The sequence below is a fragment of the Balearica regulorum genome, chromosome 6 (genome assembly GCF_011004875.1).
Source record: "Balearica regulorum gibbericeps isolate bBalReg1 chromosome 6, bBalReg1.pri, whole genome shotgun sequence".
Taxonomy (NCBI): Eukaryota; Metazoa; Chordata; class Aves; order Gruiformes; family Gruidae; genus Balearica; species Balearica regulorum.
The window spans coordinates 14612120-14631433 of NC_046189.1; the positions used below are offsets into that span (position 1 = coordinate 14612120).

At 49.0% G+C, this 19314-nt stretch overlaps 1 protein-coding gene across 6 annotated transcripts in view; it reads right to left on the reverse strand.

Moving 5' to 3' along the window:
• Positions 1-19314, reverse strand: part of NRP2 (neuropilin 2) — an 88583-nt gene that overhangs the window by 26257 nt on the left and 43012 nt on the right. For all 6 annotated transcript variants that reach the window (XM_075756442.1, XM_075756440.1, XM_075756441.1 and 3 more), the window contains exons 8-12: positions 16797-16941; positions 16179-16528; positions 14959-15103; positions 11122-11238; positions 8427-8579 (exon numbers count right to left, since the gene is read on the reverse strand). In XM_075756442.1, the coding sequence (XP_075612557.1) occupies positions 8427-8579; positions 11122-11238; positions 14959-15103; positions 16179-16528; positions 16797-16941 (910 nt within the window). The remainder of the gene's footprint in view (positions 1-8426; positions 8580-11121; positions 11239-14958; positions 15104-16178; positions 16529-16796; positions 16942-19314) is intronic.

Here is a 19314-nt window from a genome sequence, read left to right on the forward strand (position 1 = left end):
TGTGGCTTCAGTGCCCACAGCAATGGCAAAAAATCAGCGTCTGCACTGAGAATGTTTGCAAAGTTTACCCAAAACACCTCCAAAACTTAAACCAGAGAGACCTGAACTTAGAGCCCAGTTCCCGAGCATTGCAAGACAGGTCCCACCCAGCGAACAGCAGCTGACTGTGCTGCCCTGCAGCAGTCTGGTGACATCCCAGCCCAAGGGAGATGTATCAGTGGTTGCACAGCCGCTGGCCCTGCTGCAAGTTTGTCACTGCCAGAGAGCTGGGCTGAAACCAACCACCGTGAGCTACACAGCTTTCTAAAATAAATTTAGGACAAGACAGCAGAAAGATTTGCCATCATTCTACTCCTGGGATGTACGATCAAAATATTGCAAAAGCGTATCCACTCCATATGAACTTTCACTGATTTTGCTGCGTGAAGGACAAATCTGTCCCTGACCGGCCACACAAAGAGCAACATTTTCCAACAATATTTTCCAGCACCTATGAAACATACTTGGGCCACTTGGCACTTTATGCCAACAAACAGTAGCAGAAAAAAAGATGAAATCATGTTTGCCCACTCCTGCTTGAGTGAATCACTTGAAAAAGTACCATGCCGTTCTCTAATGGAGGAGTGTTCTTGTGATTTACCTCGGAGTGGTAGTGGTGGAGGAGGAGATGTGGGAGATAAACAAGTGGAGGAAGAATGAAAAAAAGAACAAGCTGTACTCCATGCCTAAGGAGCGATAAGGCATAATAAGTCATCAAGGTCTCCTGAATTAAAATCCTCTTTTTGTAATTCACTACAAGCCTCTTCAAAGAAAAAAGCAACAACAACAAGAAAAACACAGCAACAACAAACAAGATGGAAGAGCAAATCAGACTGCGATCATACAATTGTCTCACAGCTGAAATGGTCTCACAGGCAAATCCTTAATAAAAGCACCAGCCAGGCTCAAGAATGATCAAATCCAGATCCTCAAAGTTCAGGACCAACCTACGGTGCCAGTATCTAGGCAGCCTGATTGAGTGCAGGGATGCGAGCCCCTCTTGGATCCAACACAGCCCACAGCTGACCCCAGGGGACTATGTTAATTGTGCAGTTGGATGGCCCCCACGATCCACACCCCTCACTGGGAGCCAGCAGTACCCAGCGTTGCTGCCTCCGCCACTTCAGCAAAAGAGCCTGCGTGCCTCTGAGTCACATCCCTCCTGCCAGGGATGACAGTGACCCCCAATTTGTTCCTGTTCCTATCAGGCTGTGAAATCAAAGAAACTCCTGAACCGCAGCCAAAACCAACGCCCCTCCCTACCACACAGGCTCTTTCAGAGTCACGGGAACCCTCCCAAACCCTGCATCTTCTGTGCTCCCTGCCCAGCGCTTGCTGGGGCCCACAGACCTCTCCAGGACCTGCTGGCAATCCCAAGGGCTGTGGAGAGGCTCAGTCCTTGGGTGATGAACCCAGCTGCTCCCCTGCAAGTTGCAGTAGGTTTGGGTACCACACACCTCTGCTCCTGGTAACAGGAGCTTCTGCAACCGAGAGTGGACTGCAAGCAGACGTGACTTTCTGTGTCATTTGAAGATGAAATGGCTGGATCACTCTAATGGCTAGCTGGACCTTTTGAAAAGCCCTGCAAATTTGCTGAGACTGATTGAACGAGGGCACTGTGAAGCTAATTGTTGGAACAGCATGTGGGAGCCCGGTGGTTCCAGTAGTCGCTCTGTTTGATACAGTAAATGGAAGCCTTTGGCACAGAAAGCACCTGAAAGGCTGATTTCCCCTACTAAAAATGCTTGAAGGGAGCCTTGCAATGATGAGCTGATCAATTCTTCCAGGATCAGAAATGCATTTTAATCTCTTTCCCAGAACTTTGCTTTGCAGCCTCTATTCCAGCTAACACAGCAGCTACATCCCCCACCGAACTGGCTCTGGTAGTTCAAAGCGCCGGCTCAAAGAAGGCAGGACAAACCTGCTCTGGCATTTTAACCTACCACTGTTTTTGCAACTGATGCTACAGCATAAATCTCATGGAAGATTTATGGGATCATCTGGATGTAGGGGAGCCAGAGGAGCGTGAACACGCAACCGTCCCCAGCCAGACGATGGTAGAGTTGCTTGTACGTGCATGGCAGTGAGTCCCGGATAAATCACCAGCCGGGCCCTGCAAACAAACCATCTGGCCAACACGGTTTCCTCTTGGCGCGCCCATCCTCTCCTGCTAGCAAGCCATCTGAGAGGACATTAGGGGCGGCGGGGGGTGAAGCCTGGCTGTTTGGGTCAGGCTGCAACCACAAGCCACGGCAGCCGCTCCCTCCGCAAGGTCAGCCTGCCTGTGCTCAGGTCCTGCACATCTCACCCCGCCCCAAGAAAAGCACCTTCCCTCCTCGGCACATCTGGAGGCTTTCCAGCAAAACATGTCGGGCAGGATGTACACAAGCAATTACTGAGATTTCAGATTCCCTCTGCGTTTCCCCCTTGCTAAATATTGTTGAGTTACAGGTGCTGCTCCTATGGAAGACCCACGCTGAAATGCCTTCACTTATGTCCCTCCAAAGGTCACCACACTCCTCTTCATTGCAGAGTTTGTTTCACCAAGTGTTTTACTGGCAGCACCGCAGGCCACCAGCAGCCACCTCTTGTCTGCCAAGTCCCGTAGGTGACTTCTTTGCTCTGGGCCCTGCCTGCTGCCTGCACAGCCCCAAATGCCACCCCTGACCGTGCTGTGTCAGGGCTGGGGAGACGTCCCAGCGGGGCCAGATCCTGACGTTCTTCTGGGGTATGTGAGCTGGAGGATGCATCAGCCCTTGCCTTTACTGGGGAGTGCATCAGCTCAGATCCCCTCATGTCTGCAGGGTGCTCTGGTAGCAGGGGGGTAGCAGCTGCATGAAAATGCAGATTGAAACTGGATAGTTATTATATTTTTAATTTTTTTGGCAAATCATGCAAATTCACCTCAAAAGGCTGCCGCCGTAATTTCAGTGACAGGCCTCTCCTCAATGACAGACTTTCATTTACGAAGGGAAATCAATCCTCCGTAAAACTAATATTTATATTAACTAGATCACTGCGTCTGCTGGAAAATCCCCTCAATTTTGATTATGTGTTAATTAGCCTGCCAAGTCCTTGCCATTTCAGTCTCTAAATCAGTCCGTGAAAGGCATAAAACCCCGCACCTGCCCAGAACCAAGCCCTCCGCCTGCTCTCTGGAGCCTTTCTAATGGACGAGCCATTACATCCTCTCTCTTAATTAAGCCTCGCATCCTCAACAGTGCTGCGCAATTGTGAGTCCCGCTGTCTCCCCCCGGGAGTGCAGGGAGGGCACAGTGTCCCTGACAAGCCAAATGCCAATTAGAGCCTGACATTTATGCTAAGTGAGCTGCTTGCCACTGCGCCGTGTCCACCACCAGCCTGGCAGGCACCCTGCATGCCCCCACATGAAAGGGTGTGCGCAGACCCACCCGCACCCGATGTTCGTGCATGCACAATTAAAGGCATTAATCCACCGAGCTGGCACTTCTGCCGCACACGCTGGGCACGGCAGCTTGCTTGCACGCGTGCATGCTTTCCCGAATCGGGCTCTGTGACTCACAGGCTGCTAAGTCACTGCTGCGAACTGACGGAGTGATGCATGTGCTAAGATTTGAGAGACACTGTCTTGCTTTGCAGACAGCATTCCAGCCAGGTTTTATAGGCAGTGTGTGTCACTGGTGTTTGGGTCCAAAAACTGACTAAGGACTCAGGCGAGAAGCGAAGAAATGGATGAGCCTCAGAGGAATGGTTTCTCCTCCTCTGCCTCCAGCACAGCCCGAGTGCGCCGGAGTTTTGCTGGCAATGCAGGGAGGGACCGTGGCCCAGTCCCTTCTCTCATGAAAGACAGCACAGGCTCGAGGACAGCCACAGGCTCAAAGTACTCGCACAGACCAGCCAATGCTCAGCAAAACTCCCGTGATCTCATTGCTGGGGCGTCCCAGCTCCACCATGCTGAGGGCAGCCAAGGCACAAATGACTTTTTAGGGTTTGCTGTCCTCACTGTGCAAACGAGGGTCAGGAGAGCCGCGTACAGTTTTGCTGAGAGGCAATCTGCACCACACACAGGGAGGGACAGAGTTGGGTATGTGGTCTCCTTCCCACAGCGTGCAGCTGCTCACTCATTGCACAGAAGTGCTTGACTTTCACACCCCCCCCCCCCCCAAACTCCCTCCTGCTTCAAAGGGGACAGGATTGACCCTAAAGGTCAAAATGTATCCCAAAGGCACAAGCCCTGAGACTAAGTCTCATGAGAGTAGGCACAGACCCAGTTCAGTCCAGCCCTGCTCCATTAACACCATGAAAACCTTTCTGCTGGTTTGAACAGAGGAGGATCAAGGCCTACAGGCAGAACTTCTCATGGATTACAGGAAAAATATGAAACTTTCCCTTTTAAAGATCCTATGGGAAAAACACAGGAATGGTAAAGGGTCACCATCAGCTTAAAACCAGCTCAACATTTGTTTTCCTTAAAAAATAAGCTCTTACGAAACTTCAGAGCACTACAAACATTCCTCTGCTGGAAAGGCTTTGAAACAAATAAACCTTTCCCTGCAGCGCCTGCAACCCAAATGAGCCACATTCCCGACCCTCAAAACCAGCGAGGCCACGGCCCGCAACAGAAGCTCTCAGAGGGTTTTTGCAGCCCAGCCCAAGAGCTATGTGGGCAGGAGCGCTGCAAGGTTAAAATCGCTTCCTTTTCTGCGTGCATGTACAGCTGCCAACATCCGAACAACGTGGGGTTCGCAATGCTGCCGGGGCTCTGACCCCGACGCCATGCTCACCCAAATCAGAAGCAGCGTGTGGTGGAGGTGCAGACCCCCACAGTGCTCTTCTACGACCACAAGGTATTTACTTAACGACTGCAAGAAAAGAGGAGGTGAAAAAAATGGCAAAACACACTGATTCCAGCTTTTCAGTGCTGGCTTATTAGCGTAGCATCTCTGAAAGCAACGAAAGCGCACCTACCAGCTAAGAATACAACCCAGGATCTTTACACCCTTCAGGACTGAAACCCCGGTGAAATTCAAAGACAGTGAAGAGTTGAGGTGCCCAGCTTACCAACCCAGATTTATTTTGAGGTCTTAAGACCTCTATCTTGACACCACCAATGGCACATTGCCATTGCGTGCAGCAGGAGCGGGGATGAAACCTCTTTGAAACCTGAACTTGTTGCTCCTTGAAGCTTGCTAGGTGCAGCTAAGGGGAATCTTTCTACAGATGGGAAGCATCTGAAAATCCATAGAGGGAAAAATCCTGGCAATCTCTCTTGGGTGCATGGAAAAGGGAGCAACAGTATTTTTTAGGCTTGCAAAGGGCAGGGTAACAGCTGGAACCATGCTGGGTTTCTGCTGAGTTGGGCACTTTGGGTCCACTTTCACCAACAGGGTCCTCAGACATGTAACGGGAGCCTGCAGGAGAGGACGTGGAGCTAATCCATGGTGCGAAGAGCCCAAGGAACACAGGGCTAAAAAAAGAAATGCAGAGCTGCCTGAAAGAGTATCTTGGAAATAAAAATAGTGGAATGAGAGCAGTGGGTGTCTTGTCAGTCTCGAGAAGTTCTCCGCGCCAAAGACGAGGAGGAATTGCATGTGGCGCATAAAATGAAATCGGGAGATATCTGAGGAATTCAGGCCTGTCTCTCAGCAGACTTTTCTAATCAAGTGCTTCACAGAGGATATTTCACCATGGTCATTTCCTTTCCCCTCTCTCTCATGCAGACTGAGCCAGGGCTCCTCCTTTCATTATTATTTTTTTCCCTTTTAATTTTTGTTTTGCCATTTTCAGAAGAAACAGAAACACTTCCCACATGGCTCTTAAAGGCACAGCACATTTCCTTGCTACTGTGGAGCAGTCACAGCCTCTAGCCCAGGCCAGCACCTTTAAATCAGAGTAAATCGCGCTCCGGTGGCTTTGAGTTCCCGTTAGCTTTCGCCCTGCCCCTAAACCAAGCACAGCTGCTCTCCTTCACCCAAACTGCTCACCCCGGCGTGGGGAATTCACAAGAAAAGACCACCCCAAACAAGAGCTTTTCATTCCTTGCTCCCTGGAGTCTGAGGATGAATTTTTCTACGTAGAAACAAAGTGCTGGAGGGAGTGCAAGGCACGGGAAGAATGGGGGAGTGTGAACCAAACAATGCTTCGATTCTGTCCCTGCCGAGGGGCTGGCATCGCCTCTTTTTCATGTTTCTTGAGTTGCTTTTAAAAGCTGTGCAGGGAGGAAAAAAGCAAATAGTTGTTTCCTTTTGTGTCACGTCTTCTTAATTTCTAAGAGCAGGACCGAAGTGAGGCACGGCAGCGACGCCTTTGCATGCCGGCCCCGCCGCAGCCCTGCGCTGCGTGGGCACAGCCGCTGGGAGGGCGCATCCCTGCCCGACCCCCTGGGAGGCTGATCCCATGGCAGTGCCAACAGCCATCCCTCAGCCTGTGCCCGGTGTCTGCTGCTGACTTCCTCGACCGCCGTGGGCAAGTCACTTCAGCCCCCTGGAGCCGCTACCTCCTCCTCTTCCTCTGCCTGTACAGCCCGTAACTTGCCAGGCGCCCGCCTGCACCCCGACGGGGCTTCGGTGCCTGGCTCAGCACTGCACCGTAACGGAAAGCCCTCTGCGCTGGCACGAAACCGCATCACTGAACTCAGCAGGAAACAGTCCCCCCGGCCACAGCAATGAGGTTTTGCAACTCATAACTAACTAAAGAAAGAGAAGAAAGGGTGCAAGAAGGGTAAAAACCACAACTGTGTGCTGAGCTGTCTGAGGCAGCACCAGGCTCTCCTGGGCCGTGCACACGTGCACACACGCGTGCGCACATACGACAGAGTCTTCTAAGAAACTACGGCCAACTAATTGTAGGGAGACTCGGGGGAGAGGAAATGAAATGAAAAATTGAGTCTGAATTATAAAAATAAGTAATTTTTATCCTACTTGCAGGAGGCTTATATTAATTAAACATTATTACAGCGAACGAGATGGGGAGGGTTATTAAGTCTGGGGCTGGCTGTAAGTGTTCTCTCCTGTTGCCTGAGGCTCCACTGAGCTCCAGATATTAATCTTCTAAAGCACTCAAATGCTGAAGAGATAAACACTTGAAATATGAAAATGTTTTTCTCCATAGCAGACACTGTGACCCTATGTCATGCCAAAGAATTTGTCAGATGTCCATATAGGCTGCACCTACAGCAGTCTCAGAAAAATGCTGGGCACCTCAGGAGCTGAAGAGAGAAATGATGTGTGCATTTGTGTGGGGGTGATTTGTGTGTGGAGATATAGCAGATTCTCCTCTTCCCATATGTTTCTGGAATACATATTTTCCTCTTTAGCACTGCCTACCAGGTGTTGGCTGCACGGCTTTCCAACTGGCTGACGGCACTGCCAATCTGGCCAGTGCCTCTGCCAGGTGGCTAACAGGTTCACTCGAATGTTTGCATCTCGAGACTCAACCTTACTGGGGGGAAGGGCAGGGAGGAGCCCGCAACATGCACAGATCCCTGGGCGCATGGCATGCAGACACTGGAGTCACCGGGCGTCAGGGCAGAGCTGAAGACAGGTAAGATCAGCCAGCTCTCCCTGGGGGAGCCTTGAGTTTCATAAGCAATGACTGACAGTGAAGAGAAGCGATGTTACGGTGACACGATCTACTGTCATAAGGAAACTGGCAAATGTTCTTTGTGCCACCCGTGCCACAAAGTCAACGAGGGTAAGGAAAGGGCACTAGTCCCGAGGTGAGTTCCAAGATGTGAAGCTGAAGAACTTGATCTATCAACCACACTGCCAGAAGCAGGCTCCCTTCCAACCCATGCCAGCACATCTCAGTGAGGTCCTCCATAAATTAGGCTCTGCCATGCTCATGTAAATCTTCTGCTTCTAAAGCACAGAAGAGAAAAAGAGCACAAGTCAAACAGCAAGACGCTGGCATATTTCTGTGTTCTTTGGGCTTAGCTCATCCTTCACTTGGAGGAGGCTGAAATCCAGCCTATGTAAGCCCAGAGTGCAGAATAGCTGAAGACTATAGGCAATCTCAGCAACATATGGGAGGAAGAAATGCATCTCTAACAAAAAGAGGAAATGCATTCTGGGGGAAAAGCATTGGGTTCTATGGAGGACATTTGGATCAGGATGGGGAACAAAGCCTGGACTAACCTACGTGGTCACAGGGGATTCAAAGCCCAATGTCTGATTCAAGGCTATCTCAAGAGGACAATTAGTATAATTCAGTGTCAGCGGTCACAGTCCTATAAATAAGTCATGAAACCATAAAGCAAAGCATCTGAAAGCTTCCACAAAAGAAAACGTTCAGCTCTGCACAGTCTTCACAACTCTTGATAGCTGTGCAACGATCAGTCATACTGTTCACACAGAGAAAGCCCCATCAGCTCCCTCTTCCCTGCTTTGGTACGGTATTAACCATCTTACCAGGCACAGTCTCAGGGCTTGCTTCAGAGTTGCCAATCCAGGTGCTTGTAGGCTGAAAAGACCACGTATAACCCGTTGCCAAGTCATGTGACCAACCACAGAGGTCTTCAGGGGGATCAAAGTTGCAGTTGAAGTTTGCAGGGAGATGGAAATCTTATAAAAAGAAATAGAAGCAAAATAAAGTTGGATTAAAAAGTGTTGCTATTAAAAAATGACCCAAAACTAAAATAGCTGGCAAGCCATAAATATTGAAGAAAGCATGAAATCTCACTCACACTGATGCTTTTAACCTATCTCATATTTCACCAGTTCCAGGGATCAGCCTTAAGTTCTGCATCATCAAAATGCTCACACCATGTCCTGCGGCTAATCCACCAAACTAAGCAAATATAAAAGCAAGTACCAAATGCTTCCAGACTCTAATCAGCACCTTCTCTTCATCCCCTAGAGTGGTCAAATATTAAATGCCTTCTTAAATGTCAGGGAAGAGTGCTTCCTGAGTGCCCTGTGCTCATCAGTTCCTGCTCTGGCTCCAAAAGGAGAATCTCAAGTGCTCCAGAAACCCAGCTCCTGAGTGACAGATCTAGCCACTTGCACCAGACGGGAGCTGTCTGTCAACGTGGCGAGCTGTCACTCACCGCTTCCTACCTTCTCGTGGAAATGCTACCAGGGGAAACGTGGGGCCACCATGAGCTCAAGCTTTTGGATTCTGAGCGAAAGGAGCCAGCCTCTATTTCTAGCTCTGCTATGGACTCACCACATGGTCTTTGGGCAAGTCATTTAACTTTTCATCTGTGAAACAGGAGCAGAGCTAATTCCCCTGTGTCAACAGCTTTAAAAGCTCTGGAGAGCCTTCCTGCAGGGAGAGGTCTGTGAGCAGGAGGGCACATGCCAGGGCCTGCATGTAGTAGCACGGCAGCTGCTGGCTCCTTTGGTTGGGGAAGCAGGCAGGGAGGCTGGAGAAAGGGTCTGAGACCATCCCAAGCTCTCAGCGGACATGCACGTCAGAGCCCAATTATAGGCCGGGTTTTTCCTGAGCAAAGAGGAAGTTTTAAATCACAGTGCCCACAAAGTGAGTGATAGCCAGGAGGAGGTGAGTGACTCAAGTGATAGGCATCAGGGGAACTTTGCTGCGAGGGGCAGAGGGCTGTCTTTACATGCTCCCACTTTGAAATAAAACAATGCAGATCATGGATCCTTTTATTCCAATCTAATCTCATACCCTGGAGAGCAGCATTGTTTCTGTTTGGCTGTCATAAATCTAATTGTCCAGAGAAACACACTCATTGTTTATGGAGTATGAGAATGAAAATTGTTGCTAAATCTGAGGGAAGCTGATGGGGAGGCTGGTTCCACGCTCCACGGCATACTCTGCTCTCTCTCTTGCCCTGGACTGTGCCCAGGAATGGTGGTGTTGCAGAAACTATTACTGGCCCAAATTTCCTCTTGGCAGTTTCCCAAGTGCCTCGATGGTAGCAGGGTTGCACACGCTTATCAGTGAGGCAAAGCAATGAGAATCAGGCCCTTTGAGCTACTTCTGCAATTTGCATTTCCAGAACTGAACTACAGCAGAATCCTGATGGGAGGTGTGAAAAAGCCAATTAATGTTCTTTTTTTAATTTATTTATTTTAAAACCTATTAATTTTTTCTCTGGGACTGGAAGCTGAAGTGACAGAAGTCCTAGGAGCTATCTCAAAGGACAGCGTTGCCTTGTGAGATTTCTTGTTGAAGTCCTTGTGTAAATGCCCCAGCACTGAGGCGCAGGCTCTGCTGTCATTCCCAGGGGCGTGCATCTCCCGCACGCTGCACTGCACAACTAACCCTGCACAGCTCTGCCGTACTGCTGTGACCTCTCCCCTTAATGTGGACAGTTCACAGGCTTTAGATGCTCACATCCCCCTTGCAAGGAGCAGAAGATTATGACGTCTGCTTTTACAGGTTGGGATCTGAGGCAGAGAAGATTAGTGTGTGTGTCCCCCCAGCACTGGCTCTTAACAAGCACAGCATGTAGTCTAAACTAACGTTCAGCCTCTTCTGTGTCAGAAAAGGCAAAGTGCCACAGATACCAAACCATTCCCTGTGCATGTGACAGCCATCTAAGACTGGGGGGAGGAACTCCTGCCAGGAGAGTTAGTGTTCCCCTCTCTCTGCTGCCTACACAAGGAGCCAGACTGTCCTCCTAAATTTTAAGTAGCTGATATTTGGGAAGATCCTTAACAGATAGGTGTTCAGGACATCAGCCTTCTCTACATGTCATGATTTACTCCTGCAGTTGTGACCTCTGCAGAAGGAGCCTTGCATACCAGAGTCTGAATCTCTCCCCTGAATTACTTTCTGAATTTATGACATCCAGCCAAGGGGACCTGGAATGGAGGTGGCTCTAAACAGGGCACTAAGTGAGTTTCTTCAGGTCGCATAAGGAAACGGGAAGAGCAGCTCTTCAAGTCTTGTACCCTAAGGACTGAATTAGCTGCTGTCTCTTGCTCTTGCATCCTTCCTTGATATAACTTATCAGATTTTGCCAGATTTTATTTGGTTTGGTTTTTTTTTTAATCTTGGCCCATCACTAATAATATTACCCTAAGCTTTCCAGGAATCAGCCTCATGTATAGGAGCTAATGGGAAGATAAGAGTATTTGCTTAGGTCTTAACCCATCACTTATTGAGATAAAGATGTGCTGCTCTGATACATACCCTCCTCTTCTCCACAACTATCGCCACACTCGGTTGCCTCTTCATCAGTTGGGTATGGGGTGGTGGTTTCTTCACTCTTCAAAGTGGGCACCAGCGTCTCTGCAGTGGGCTTTACATCTGGAAAAAAAAAAAGGAGTAGAGATGCTATTTGCAATAAACAGTACAAAAAGCCCAGGTAGGAGGAAACAAAGCAAAAATTTTTTTCTCATGTTCTTATAATGGCAGGAAGAGATAGAACAAGAATACCATGAAATTTCCACGTGCCACAAATGTCAGCATGGTTTGAACTTCAAGTGAACTGGCTGTTTCCATATGGGAGTTCCTTTGATTTAGAGTTCCCGTTGGACAAGGCTCTCCTCTAGACAGACATGCTACTTTTTCTCTTAATTTTTTAATCTACACTGGTGTTGGCAATTCACTTAGCTGTCATTACTGGATAAGAAAGATCACAGGCAGAATGTCTCTCTTTCATAAAGGCATATGACACATTAAAAACACACACAACATTCCCACCATTTGTGTCAATTTATAAAACAAGTCACTCAAACCCACAAATGACGTAACTGCAAAGGGACCCAGAGGATCCCCCAGCACACTCTGGCTCACTGCAGAAAGCATCTGGTTTCACACTCCAGGCTCCTGACTACACTTTCAAAGGGTCTCCGTCCAATTTCCCTCTCTCCAACATGGCCCCTGTGAAACAACCTCCAAGCAGGTGTCAGGGGAAATTTAAGCAAGGGAAGGATATTAAGATCAACAGTAAACGACATTAGGTTCCAGCAGTCGCTCCTTTTACGGGTGCATTAACTGGAGTACAGCAGGTTTGATTCTTTCCACTTTTAAAAAGAGGCTGCTTTGCTCAGTTATGTGTGATTGTGTTTCTTTGTTGGCACCCTTCAGGATATCGTTTAATAAAGCCAGAAGCAGGAGGAAATGGCTAAATACATTGAATATTTTCCATAGGCTCCCTTCTGCCCTTTTATTTTCCTGTTATTAAACATGTTGCACATAAACTCTCAGGGGTTTTTTACCTTTTTTTTTTTTTTCCCCAGTGGCTATCTTTTGTTCAGGATAAAATATCAAATAACCTCAAAGTCTTTTAATTTGTAAGTTCAAATTTGTTACAACCCCATAAAACTCCAAACGCAACCAAGAAGCAAATTGCAAGCAGCCAGGCACAGAAAAATGTCATAAAAAAGGGGAAAAAAAAAGCAGCAGGTGAAGGCAACATATCAAGAGCTGCAAGTTATTTAGAGCCGGTGCATTTTTTTAGGTTGTTGTTCTTTTATATTGAGATTTATAGCTGAAATGTGACAATGTGGAAGGACCTTGAAAGCCAAGTCCCATACGGGACACAGATGCTGAGCGGATGTAAATCAACAGTGTTGCATTGCCCTGGACAAGCCGCAGAAATATGTCTTGAAAAATCAGTTACCATGGCAGAGCTGCAACATGATGGTTACAAGAGATAATGAAAATAGCAGGGAGGACAACGTGATGTGTGAAATGGAAAGTGAAAAAGAGAGGTCTTGCTCGCTCGCTTTCTCTCTCCCTGGCCCAGCAAGTGTCTGTGCAACTGGTGGTAACTGCTGATCAAAATGCAAAGTCACTAAGCAATTGAAACCAGATGTCTGGAACTTCAAAGGAGAGAAAACCAGCTGCAAGTGAACATTCATCAATCTCTACTCTTCAGAGGAAAAATTTTGGCAGGTCTTTGAAAGAAGCCAATTGCTGACTGCCTGCTTCCCAATTTTTGAGCTACTAGCCAACTAGCTTGTGAGCCCAGTTGCTGTTACCTGTTCGACTCAGTAATTAAGATGCTCGTTGCTGATAAGAAATAGAAACAGCTTGGCAGGGTACACATGGGCTTAGGCCCTCACTTGAAAATACTTTCAGTCCTCAGCTTGTTTTAATCCATCTCTTAATCTTGTTCCCAAGCAAGTGCAATTGCCTGAGTTTTCACAGCCAGTTCTGTAACGTGTCTGGGTCCTCCCAGCAAAGGAAGGCTGCATCTTGGCGTTGTCAAGGACTGCTGCATGCAGCCAGCCTGGATTTAGCATGCAGATAATGCCACAGGCTATCTCTGTTCCCCAGGTTGCATCAGGGATATAAACGATTTTTGTAACATGGTGAATCCACCAGATTACAAGCCCTGCTCTGATTACAAAGCTGGATGCCTGCAGATCAATAAAGTTACGAATATTTACGACTTGGCAGTTGAGTTTTAAACATTACAATGTGCAAATGATTAGACAGCCACACCGGGAAATGACCATAAAGCACCCTACCTGGAAAAAACATGGACGTAGCTGTAAAAGAAAATTTGGACCAAAACCAGCGCAAGAAGTTGAGGATGCCAAACCCCTCTTATTCTCTAATTTGGAGGAGTGCAATGGAGGGGCTGTCATGTACGCGCTCAGAGGCCTTGTGCGACTGTCTGCCTTTGCGGCAGCGGTGCAGTGCTGTGATGCACCAGCCAGCAATGGTCTGCAGAGATCTGGCAGCTGGAGACTCCCGGGAGCTGCAGGAAGCAGCGATGTGGGAGCTGCCTGACCACTTCTGCACGGAGTCTCAGCTTCTGCTGCTTGCATGAAAGCCACAGCGCCTGCTTCTCCTACAACATCCCAAAGATGTTGTAAGATTTAAATTAATATCTATTCTTGATTTAAAGTTTAGATGATTTACAATGGATTCCGAGTCCAAGGGGAGAGTTGTGATTGACTTCAAAGGTGACAAATTGTCATTATTAGTTTTGTGTATGTGTGTTCTGTGATTTCCTGTTAAGTGTTTGTAATGCATCTCACAGCACATCACAGGAGGAAAGACTAATAAAGACTCCAGAAAAGGGTGGGAAAAAGCTCCGTGTCTTTTAAGCTTCCTAGAATGGGAATTCATACAAGAAAATGCCTTCTACAGATGTGTTTATAAAACAGAAATCATATCTCTTATTCACTGACATCTGGACACCAGATTCAGATTTAAGCAGATTATTAAAAAATAAAATAGGTTAAAAAAAGGGACAACTAGCCCCTGGCACTGAAAAGCTAGCATCAGACATGATGAGCTGTTGGGTGCCTTTTTGGCTTTTGGGGATGAAACTATGGAGCAATCAATCACCATGGAGCTTCAGAAGGGTCAGAGGCACAACCTCTACTGATCCCAGTGAGTATGTTAGACAATTTTCACCTCTGTATTAGAAGTAATGGTGGCTGCAATGCATACCGCTTGTGAAAAACAGGTGGGCAAAAATGAACAAACTTCCCTGGAGATCCCTAGAGATGCTGTAGAGATGTCGTAGAGTTAACTCCCCAACCATGTCTGCAAAAGGATTTCCACATGGGCTTTAATGAGAGAGGAACAGTTGTTTTTACAGCAAAACCTTATTGAGGCAGCTCAAGATACCTGTACTGGTCATACACCCCTCTTCTGCACCTCTGCTGCTCTTCCTACTTTTTGTCTTATCCATTTGGACTAAAAAGCCCAAATGTTATCTAACACAGAGAGTGGGAAAGTCTGCACAACATCCAGATAAAAGATCTGAAAGGAGGGAGAAGGTAGGTGGGAACAAATCCTGCATGGGGCTCTGTGTGAAAGCTTGGATTGGGGTCCAAACATTGCTGCTACATGCTGCATCCAGGCCAGTTCCTTTTAAAGTGGAATTAAAAAGATGGGCTCAGGCCACACTGCAGATCCTGCCTTCATGGCTGCAGTCTCCCCACCACGGTTTGGCCCTGAGGTGGGACAGCAGAGAGAAATAACCTTACATTTGTACCTTGCTGGTTTAGTGCCCGCCACAGCCCTGATGGAGCCAGCAGACAGAGGCACAGGGGCTCCTACCTGTCCAGTCGCAGCCCAGCACCTCCAGGCGCATTCCTATTCCTGCTGGGGACCACCTCTCTGGGTGCACTCGGACATACTGGGCAGGAACAGGGTCAAACCTCCGGACTTCAGGAATATCGTAGTGGATGTTGCCTTCAAAAAGCTACAGAGAGAGAGAGAGAGAGAGAGAAGAGGCAAGTGATGTGTGCATCCCGCATGCTCTCCATCAGACTTGACAATTTGGGTCTGGCAGGACACAGCCGCAGTTTGAAATAGTTTAGCTGTCCGACTCCAGGCCGTCGAGTCCAGCTGAGCAGAACTGGGCTGTTCCTCCTCAGTTTCGAGAGGACCAGACAGGCTGTTTCTAAGAAACTTGCACAATCTCTCTTGGCCTCTGCTTTATATCCAGGGGTCAGATTCTGATCCAAGCCATTCAGGGGAAGCCTGGGGAACATCCACTAGCTTCACACATAAATAAGATCAGATTTGTGCTTTGGCAAATAAAGAAGCTACTGCATATTCTAGGATAAGCGCTCAGTTTTCCTTACAGTCCAAGTACTGCTGCTTTTCAGCTTACGTGCACCAACTCAAGTCTGTGGGGAATAAACAGAGGGCTATAGATAGCATCAAGCCTCCTAAGACTCATTTGTAGGATCAGGGAAAATTAAAACTTGCCCAAATTTTCAGAAGCACATGAGTTTGCATAAAAGCAGAACAGGCAGTAGCAGAATTTATTACTCAAGCCCTCAGCCACTCCCATACTGCTAAGCAGAAAAATTATGGAGAACTCCAATGATAAGGGAAAAACACAGGGAATTTCAGGGTCACACCAGTGAGGCAAAAGGGACTTCCAAAGAGAAGCTGCAATTCATCTTCCTCTTCCAGAGGTGCAAGCCTCAACAGCAATACCTTTCCCCTTAAAATATGTAATTAGTTTGTGTAAAACAAAGTTGAACACACCATCTTGTGGGCTCTGACCTGCAGAAGCTGGGAGGAGCAGAAGGTGATGTCCACAATAAGAAATGAATGGAAATTGCCATCTCTGGGGCAAAATGGAACCTACACCCTCTAGTACAGCCTAGGAGCAGGACCAGGGGACGCAATCTGGGATTTCATGGTGACAACCCAAACTCCCAAGGTCTCTTTGGGGAGAGACAGCTAATTACCCAAGACCCAGTGAGGCAGACTGAAGACAGCCAGAAACATCTCATTTTGCAGCTGCTCGAGGCAGTGCCTACCTTGGCTTGCATTGTTTTGGGGTCCTGGATGAAGTCCCAGTCCTTTCCATTCATGCTGTAGGCCACCTTAAACTTCTTCACGAAAGAGCGGGACTCAGTGGTGGTCACGCTGTCCCCTCCGCGAGCCCCCTGGATTATGACGCCTTTGATATTCTTCGGTACACCAAGGTCCACCTGCAGCCACTCCTCCCCAGGCTGGGCTTGGGGGACGCGGGGAAACCAGCCTGAGCGGCTGCTCACCAGGCGGGCCATGCTGGGAGACCAGTCGTAGCCTCTGATGGAAGAGGCCGAGATCTGTGAGTCAGGGATGAGGCCAGAAAGCATTCCCAGCAAGTTGGAGCAGGGTGAATCTGCAGGGAAGGAAAGGGCATGAACAGCTGGGGCGGTGGATGGGAGTGCTCGTGGTTTTCCCAGCAGGTTTACACTCTGGACACTAAACCAGCACTAGGCACGTTCCCCCTTGCCTCTGGGGCCTGGGTGCCTGTCTCCCCAAGCACGTCCCTTGGCATGGGTGCCTCCATGCTGCTCACAGTGTCGCTGTTCCCACTCCAAGCAGCCATGACAGCTGTGGAGAGACAGAGAGGAGGGCTGAGGCCGAGGGGAGGAGGGGACCCTCACCGGTGATGCGGCAGCCATACAGCTCCAGCCTCAGGGCGATGCCGTTGTGCCAGCTCTGGGGACGGATGCGCACGAAGCGTGTGAGCACCGGGCTGTGGATTTTGTTGAGAACCACCTCTGTGCTGTCCTCATTGGCCTGAAACGTCTGTAAGGGAGAGAGGGCACAAATATGGTTACATCTTCTCCAGGCAGAAAGATGATGATCACCGGTCGAAATAATCTTAGCAGTGATATCCAAGGAGAGGCTTTCTGAGTAGGGCCAGCCTCTGGCCAGGGCAAGCCCCCGGGGCCGGCAGGGAGAGCTGAGCCGGTGGCAGGGCAGCATGGTGGATGGACTCACCCATCAGGCCAGAGACCCAGGAGCTTGCTGCCCTGCTGCCTCTCATGGCAACCCAAAGGCACCTTGGACTATCAGGCCACAGCTGCTTCAAGCTCACCCCCAAACCTAGAGCCACTCCAACGCAAAAGGCCCGATGTCCTCGAATGCTGCGAGACATCTTGCCTCCCCTCTGCGGGTGCATGGGCTGACAGCCTGACATGTCCTCGCACCGAGCTCCACTGGGAAACACTGTGTGCAAGCGGCGGCAGGAGCAGGGAGGATGCTGCCTCTGCCTGGGGCGATGAGCCACCGTCCCAGCCCGCCCCTCGCTCCTGCCTCTTGGGCGCACATGCAGCCCGCCACACAGAGACAGCTTTTCAGGAGGGTTTATGATCCAACATGGTATGAAAAGGCTGCTGCCTTACCAGATGGCCATAATCAATAACTACCAGATGGACGTTAGATCCACCCCTCCTTCCTGTTATTTTAATAGGCCGGACCAGGACTGGATACTTGTGTTTCTGTTTCAGGTTGCAGAGCCACAGTGGGGAACAAAGAGGGGAAAATAGGAAATACCCAACCTGAGGGTAATTTTCAACCCGTTCTCTGCCCCCAGCATAAAGCACTGAAGCTCACAGACTGAGGCTGCAGGCATTGCCCACTTTCCCTCCAGGCACGCAGGCTCTCAGGACAGGGCTAGAGCATCCTCCGGTCTCAGCCAAGAGCCGCATCCTCACTGAGATGTTGGCTGGGCTCTTCTGCAGGCTCCTACCCTGCATATGCCGTGCTAAGCACAGGAGCTCCCGCTAAGTTTATCTCAGAGCAAAGCAGGAGAGTGTAATCTCTGGCACTGATCTACTTCTGTTGGAGGCAAGAGTCAAACAATTCAACTGCAGATCCCTGTGACCCAGGACAGAAAAAGGGGTGAGGCTGTATCCTGGCCTCTCTCCTTGAATAGCAGTTAAGCAGCATTCTATAAGCCTCCCAGCACTCTAGGCCTGCAGACAGCACATGCAACTGCTCTTCTCCCAGGATCCAGCATGCCAGGGTGCATGGAGGGTGTTTGCATCGAGGGACAGCAGCTGTTTGCAGCACCACAACCAGCTCTGGGCTGCCCCTGCTGTCACCGTCCAGCCCAGGATGGCGGGACTCCTGCCAGGGCAGGGAGCGGCCGCCCTACAGAGGGTCTTGGTTGCAAATCTGGTTGGTAATTGGGATTTGGGGCTGATGCGAACTTGAGCAGAAATGCTAATCTGGAGAATATATATCATGCTGCTACCGTTTAGCAACACAGCATGGTTTATGTGTTTTTAATATCCTATTTTATCCTGTCTGACCCCACTTCCCATCCTTTTCCTTGCTCAGCAGACACCAAATACCCTTTTTTCCAGCAGGAGGGCTATAAGAAGAGTGGGTACTGTGAAACACTCTCCAGGCATTCGAGTGTGTGTGTGTGTGTGTCTTGTAAACCTGGGAACACACACACACAGGCTGAAAGGATACATTTCCACACTGCAGCAAAGCCTCCAGCTTTATGTCAACACAGAAGCTGACACACAACACCTTACCTCTGAACCTAACACCAGAGGACAGGAAATGTTTATCTGAGCCAGTGCAACTATTTTAGCACGAGGAGCAGCACGTCAGGTCAGCCCAAAGGTCCCTCTGTCCCAGGGGGCAGCTCCTGATGGTGGCCCAGCAGATGCCCAGGGGCAGCAAGCCTGGGGGAGTCTTCTCCTGGCAACCTCTCTTCGCTTCTCACAATCAGCAGTTTGAAGACTCCATGAGCCAAAGGTTGCATATGGACCAGCATGTTTAACAGTCACTGATGAGGTTTGCTGCTCTTTTTGGTTTAACATATTTCCAGTTTTGTTCTTTTTTAGCTCACTTCGCACATACGAGCATCAGGGGCCAGAATCCAAATTTACACCAGCGTAATTTGTTGCTGACTTCTGCAAAGTCAAGCTTGACAGAAAGCAGAAGCAGGACTGAGCCCAAAAACTTTATCACTACCACATGCATTGCTGAAAGCATCTCTTACATGACCTTAGTCCCAACCACCTGCTTCCAAGGAGAGCAACCTCAATTCTGCTTTAGATTTGGGGCCCAGTAATTTCCTCAGGCTAGATCACATTCAACAAGCTACGTAACTCTGAACGGGGCCTTGACACTCCGGACTGCCAGTTCACGAGGGCAGAA